This window comes from Coturnix japonica, unplaced genomic scaffold (genome assembly GCF_054131305.1).
Source record: "Coturnix japonica strain WE unplaced genomic scaffold, WE-NBRP24 Scf072, whole genome shotgun sequence".
In the NCBI taxonomy this organism is placed as follows: Eukaryota; Metazoa; Chordata; class Aves; order Galliformes; family Phasianidae; genus Coturnix; species Coturnix japonica.
The window spans coordinates 102,817-109,982 of NW_028188975.1; the positions used below are offsets into that span (position 1 = coordinate 102,817).

Consider the following 7,166-nt stretch of genomic DNA (forward strand, 5'->3'; position numbering starts at 1 on the left):
CCCATCTCCCCCCATCTCCCCCATCGCTGCCCCCCATGTCCCCCCCGCCCCATAGGCCCCACTTGGTGGACATGGGCCGCGTTGAGCAGCAGAGCAGCCTCCAGAACCTGGAACAGGCCTTCAGCGTCGCCGAGACCGAGCTGGGGGTCACCAGGCTGCTGGACCCCGAGGGTGGGTGGGGGGAGATGGGGGGCAGGGATGGGGGGCAGAGATGGGGGGATGTGGGGCAGAGATGGGGGTCACCAGGCTGCTGGACCCCGAGGGTGGGTGGGGGGAGATGGGGGGAGATGTGGGGTAGAGATGGGGGGGATGTGGGGCAGGGATGGGGGTCACATGTGGGGCAGGGATGGGGGATGTGGGGCAGGGATGGGGGGATGTGGGGCAGGGATGGGGGTCACCAGGCTGCTGGACCCCGAGGTGGGTGGGGGGAGATGTGGGGAGATGGGGGGCAGGGATGGGGGTCACATGTGGGGCAGGGATGGGGGGATGTGGGGCAGAGATGGGGGGATGTGGGGCAGGGATGGGGGTCACATGTGGGGCAGGGATGGGGGTCACCAGGCTGCTGGACCCCGAGGGTGGGTGGGGGGATGTGGGGCAGAGATGGGGGTCACATGTGGGGCAGGGATGGGGGGCACCAGGCTGCTGGACCCCGAGGGTGGGTGGGGGGAGATGGGGGGAGATGTGGGGCAGAGATGGGGGGGATGTGGGGCAGAGATGGGGGTCACCAGGCTGCTGGACCCCGAGGGTGGGTGGGGGGAGATGGGGGGCAGAGACTGGGGGATATGGGGCAGGGATGGGGGAGATGTGGGGCAGAGATGGGGTGGATGTGGGGCAGAGATGGGGGGATGGTTATGGGTCACTTATGGGGTGGTTATGGGGCAGATATGGGGCAGCGATGGGGCAGTACTGACTTGCTGGTTATGGGTCAGATGTGGCGGTGGTTATGGGTTGGTTATGAGTCACTTATGGGGCAGTTATGGGTCACTTATGGGGCAGCTATGGGGCAGTTATGGGTCACTTATGGGGCTGACATGTTGGTTGTGGGTCAGACGTGGCGGTGGTTATGGGTTGGTTATGAGTCACTTATGGGGCAGTTATGGGTCACTTATGGGGCAGCTATGGGGCAGTTATGGGTCACTTATGGGGCTGACATGTTGGTTGTGGGTCAGACGTGGCGGTGGTTATGGGTTGGTTATGGGTCACTTATGGGGCAGTTATGGGTCACTTATGGGTCAGTACTGACATGCTGGTTGTGGGTCAGACGTGGCGGTGGTTATAGGTTGGTTATGGGTCACTTATGGGGCAGTTGTGGGTCAGTACTGACGTGTTGGTTATGGGTCAGATGTGGCGGTGGTTATGGGTTGGTTATGGGTCACTTATGGGGCAGTTATGGGTCACTTATGGGTCAGTACTGACATGCTGGTTGTGGGTCAGACGTGGCGGTGGTTATGGGATGGTTATGGGTCACTTATGGGGCAGTTGTGGGTCAGTACTGATGTGTTGGTTATGGGTCAGATGTGGCGGTGGTTATGGGTTGGTTATGGGTCACTTATGGGGCGGTTATGGGTCAGTACTGACATGTTGGTTGTGGGTCAGACGTGGCGGTGGTTATGGGTTGGTTATGGGTCACTTATGGGGTGGTTATGGGGCAGTTATGGGGCAGTACTGACATGTTAGTTGTGGGTCAGACGTGGAGGTGGTTATGGGTTGGTTATGGGTCACTTATGGGGCGGTTATGGGTCACTTATGGGGCTGACTTGTGGGTCAGACGTGGCGGTGGTTATGGGGCAGTTATGGGGCAGTTATGGGTTGGTTATGGGGCGGTTATGTGTCACTTATGGGGCTGACATGCTGGTTATGGGTCAGACGTGGCGGTGGTTATGGGTTGGTTATGGGTCACTTATGGGGCTGACATGTTGGTTGTGGGTCAGACGTGGCGGTGGTTATGGGTTGGTTATGGGTCACTTATGGGGCAGCTATGGGGCACTTATGGGGCTGACATGCTGGTTGTGGGTCAGACGTGGTGGTGGTTATGGGTTGGTTATGGGTCACTTATGGGGCAGTTATGGGTTGGTTATGGGGCAGCTATGGGGCACTTATGGGGCTGACATGCTGGTTATGGGTCAGACGTGGCGGTGGTTATGGGTTGGTTATGGGTTGGTTATGGGGCAGTTATGGGGCAGTTATGGGTTGGTTATGGGTCAGCTATGTGTCACTTATGGGGCTGACTTGTGGGTCAGACGTGGCGGTGGTTATGGGTTGGTTATGGGTCACTTATGGGGCAGTTATGGGGCGGTTATGTGTCACTTATGGGGCTGCCATGCTGGTTGTGGGTCAGACGTGGCGGTGGCGCACCCTGACGAGAAGTCGATCATCACGTACGTGTCGTCCCTGTACGACGCGCTGCCCCGACGCAGCGACGGCCCCGACGGAGACGTGAGTGACCCACACGTGGGGGGCAGACCCACACATGGGGGGACACATAGATAAAGGGGGCTGACCCATAGATGGGGGTGACCCATAGATGGGGCCTGACCCATAGATGGGGGTGGACCCATAGATGGGGGTGACCCATAGATGGGGCCTGACCCATAGATGGGGGTGACCCATAGATGGGGCTGACCCACAAATGGGGCTGACCCATAGATGGGACCCATAGATGGGGGCTGACCCATAGATGGGGCTGACCCATAGATGGGGGGTGACCCATAGATGGGGCTGACCCATAGATGGGACCCATAGATGGGGGCTGACCCATAGATGGGACCCATAGATGGGGGCTGACCCATAGATGGGACCCATAGATGGGGGCTGACCCATAGATGGGGGTGACCCATAGATGGGACCCATAGATGGGGGCTGACCCATAGATGGGACCCATAGATGGGGGCTGACCCATAGATGGGGGTGACCCATAGATGGGGCTGACCCATAGATGGGGCTGACCCATAGATAAGGGGCTGACCCATAGATGGGGGCTGACCCATAGATGGGGCTGACCCATAGATGGGACCCATAGATGGGGGCTGACCCATAGATGGGGCTGACCCATAGATAAGGGGCTGACCCATAGATGGGGGGTGACCCATAGATGGGGCTGACCCATAGATGGGACCCATAGATGGGGGCTGACCCATAGATGGGGCTGACCCACAGATGGGGCTGACCCATAGATGGGGCCTGACCCATAGATGGGGGTGAACCATAGATGGGGGCTGACCCATAGATGTGGGGCTGACCCATAGATGGGACCCATAGATGGGGGGTGATACATAGATGGGGGTGACCCATAGATGGGGCTGACCCATAGATGGGGGTGACCCATAGATGGGGGCTGACCCGTAGATGGGGGGTGACCCATAGATGGGGCTGACCCATAGATTTAGGGCTGACCCATAGATTTAAGGTTGACCCATAGATGGGGGTGACCCATAGATGGGGCTGACCCATAGATGGGGGTGGACCCATAGATGGGACCCATAGATGGGGGGTGACCCATAGATGGGGGTGACCCATAGATGGGGCTGACTCATAGATGGGACCCATAGATGGGGGGCTGACCCATAGATGGGACCCATAGATGGGGGGTGATACATAGATGGGGGCTGACCCATAGATTTAGGGATGACCCATAGATGGGACCCATAGATGGGGCTGACCCATAGATTTAAGGCTGACCCATAGATGGGGCTGACCCATAGATGGGGGTGACCCATAGATGGGGTGACCCATAGATGGGGGTGACCCATAGATGGGACCCATAGATGGGGGTGACCCATAGATGGGGCCTGACCCATAGATGGGGGTGACCCATAGATGGGGGGTGACCAATAGATGGGGGTGACCCATAGATGGGACCCATAGATGGGGGTGACCCATAGATGGGGGTGACCCATAGATGGGGGGTGACCAATAGATGGGGCTGACCCATAGATGGGACCCATAGATGGGGGTGACCCATAGATGGGGGGTGACCCATAGATGGGGCTGACCCATAGATGGGACCCATAGATGGGGCTGACCCATAGATGGGACCCATAGATGGGGGTGACCCATAGATGGGGGGTGACCCATAGATGGGGCTGACCTATAGATGGGACCCATAGATGGGGGTGACCCATAGATGGGGCCTGACCCATAGATGGGGCTGACCCATAGATGGGACCCATAGATGGGGGGTGATACATAGATGGGGGCTGACCCATAGATGGGGGCTGACCCATGGATTTAGGGATGACCCATAGATGGGACCCATAGATGGGGGTGACCCATAGATGGGGGTGACCCATAGATGGGGGGTGACCAATAGATGGGGCTGACCCATAGATGGGACCCATAGATGGGGGTGACCCATAGATGGGGGGTGACCCATAGATGGGGCTGACCCATAGATGGGACCCATAGATGGGGCTGACCCATAGATGGGACCCATAGATGGGGGTGACCCATAGATGGGGGGTGACCCATAGATGGGGCTGACCTATAGATGGGACCCATAGATGGGGGTGACCCATAGATGGGGCCTGACCCATAGATGGGGCTGACCCATAGATGGGACCCATAGATGGGGGGTGATACATAGATGGGGGCTGACCCATAGATGGGGGCTGACCCATGGATTTAGGGATGACCCATAGATGGGACCCATAGATGGGGCTGACCCATAGATTTAGGGCTGACCCATAGATTTAAGGCTGACCCATAGATGGGGGTGACCCATAGATGGGGCTGACCCATAGATTTAAGGCTGACCCATAGATGGGGCTGACCCATAGATGGGGGCTGACCCATAGATGGGGGTGACCCATAGATGTAGGGCTGACCCATAGATGGGGGCTGACCCATAGATGGGGGTGACCCATAGATTTAGGGCTGACCCATAGATGGGGGCTGACCCATAGATGGGGGGTGACCCATAGATGGGGGCTGACCCATAGATGGGGGGTGACCCATAGATGGGGCTGACCCATAGATGGGGGTGACCCATAGATTTAGGGCTGACCCATAGATTTAAGGCTGACCCATAGATGGGGCTGACCCACAGATGGGGCTGACCCATAGATGGGACCCATAGATGGGGGGCTGACCCATAGATGGGACCCATAGATGGGGGGTGATACATAGATGGGGGCTGACCCATAGATGGGGGCTGACCCATAGATGGGGGCTGACCCATAGATGGGGGCTGACCCATAGATTTAGGGATGACCCATAGATGGGACCCATAGATGGGGCTGACCCATAGATTTAGGGCTGACCCATAGATTTAAGGCTGACCCATAGATGGGGGTGACCCATAGATGGGGCTGACCCATAGATAGGGGCTGACCCATAGATGGGGGCTGACCCATAGATGGGACCCATAGATGGGGGCTGACCCATAGATGGGGCTGACCCATAGATAAGGGGCTGACCCATAGATGGGGCTGACCCATAGATGGGAATAGACCCATAGATTTAGGACTGACCCATAGATGGGGCTGACCCACAGATGGGGCTGACCCATAGACCCATAGTTCGTTGCATTTCCTGGCTGCATTTCCTTGCTGCTTCCCTTCGTTGCAGTTCCTGGTTGCATCCTGTGGCTGCATCACTATGTTGCATTTCCCAGCTGCATCCCTTCATTGCATTTCCTGACTGCGTCCATTTGTGCATTTCCTTGCTGCATCCCTTCATTGCAATTCCTTGTTGCAATTCCCAACTGCATTCCTTCATTGCATTTCCTGGCTGCAGCTGCATCCACTTGTTGCATTTCCTGGCTGTACCCCCATGTCGCATTTCCCAACTGCATCCGTTGGTTGCATTTCCTGGCTGCATCCCATGGCTGCATCCATTCATTGCATTTCCTGGCTGCATTTCCTGGCTGCATCTGTTCATTGCATTTCCTGGCTGCATCCCATGGCTGCATCCATTTGTTGCATTTCCTGGCTGCATTTCCATGGCTGCACCCCCTTGTTGCATTTCCATGGCTGCATCTATTCGCTGCATTTCCTGGCTGCATTTCCTTGGCTGCATCCATTTGCTGCATTTCCATGGCTGCATCCATTTGTTGCATTTCCTGGCTGCATTTCCATGACTGCACCCCCTTGTTGCATTTCCCAACTGCACCCCATTCGTTGCATTTCCTGCACCCCCCCGTTGCATTTCCTGGCTGCAGCTGCACCCCCCCCGTTGCATTTCCTGGCTGCAGCTGCATCCCCCCGTTGCATTTCCTGCATCCCCCCGTTGCATTTCCTGCACCACCCCCCCCCCCCCCCCCCCCCCCCCCCCCCCGTTGCATTTCCTCCCCCCCCCCCCACCTTTGGTTGGTCCGGTTGCGGGTTCCCATTGGCTGCGCCCGTTGCTGCAGGAGCTGCAGCTGCGCTGGCAGCAGTACTACGGCACCGTCACGCAGCTGCTGCAGTGGATGCGACAACACATCGCCATGTTCCAAGAGCAGCGGCTGCCCGGCAGCCACGACGAGGTCGAGGTGGGTCAGGGGCGGCTATGGGGGGCTATGGGGGGTAATATGGGGGGTAATGGGGGGTAATATGGGGGGTGATATGGGGGTCATGGGGGGCTATGGGGGTCATGGGGGGTGATATGGGGGGTGATATGGGGGTAATGGGGGGCTATGGGGGGTAATGCGGGGCAGTGGGGGGCTATGGGGGTAATGGGGAGATAAGGGGGGTGATATGGGGTAATGGGGGGCTGTGGGGGGTGATAGGGAGCAATGGGGGGCTATGGGGGGTAATATGGGGGGTGATATGGGGGGTGATATGGGGCAGTGGGGGGCAATGGGGGATTATAGGGAGCAATGGGGCACAATGGGGGGTAATGGGGGGCAATGGGGGGTGATAGGGGCAATAGGGGGTAATATGGGGAGCAATGGGGGGCTATGGGGGGGGATGGGGGGCAATAGGGGGTAATGGGGGCTATGGGGGGCTATGGGGGTGCTGTCCCCCTCATTGACCCCATTGATCTGCCCCATTTTGACCCCATAACCCCATATAACCCATATAACCCCATATACCCCCATATACCCCATATAACCCCATATAACCCCATATAACCCCATATACCCCCATATATCCCATATAACCCCATATAACCCCATATCCCCCCATATAACCCCATATACCCCCATATAACCCCATATAACCCCATATACCCCATATACCCCCATA

The 7,166-nt window shown here is 57.6% G+C and overlaps 1 protein-coding gene across 1 annotated transcript in view; it reads left to right on the forward strand.

Moving 5' to 3' along the window:
* The window catches only part of LOC146751588 (plectin-like), a 91,927-nt gene that overhangs the window by 84,184 nt on the left and 577 nt on the right, over positions 1-7,166 (forward strand). The window contains exons 9-11 of the mRNA XM_085533971.1: positions 56-171; positions 2,339-2,436; positions 6,350-6,469. Of these exons, the coding sequence (XP_085390097.1) occupies positions 56-171; positions 2,339-2,436; positions 6,350-6,469 (334 nt within the window). The remainder of the gene's footprint in view (positions 1-55; positions 172-2,338; positions 2,437-6,349; positions 6,470-7,166) is intronic.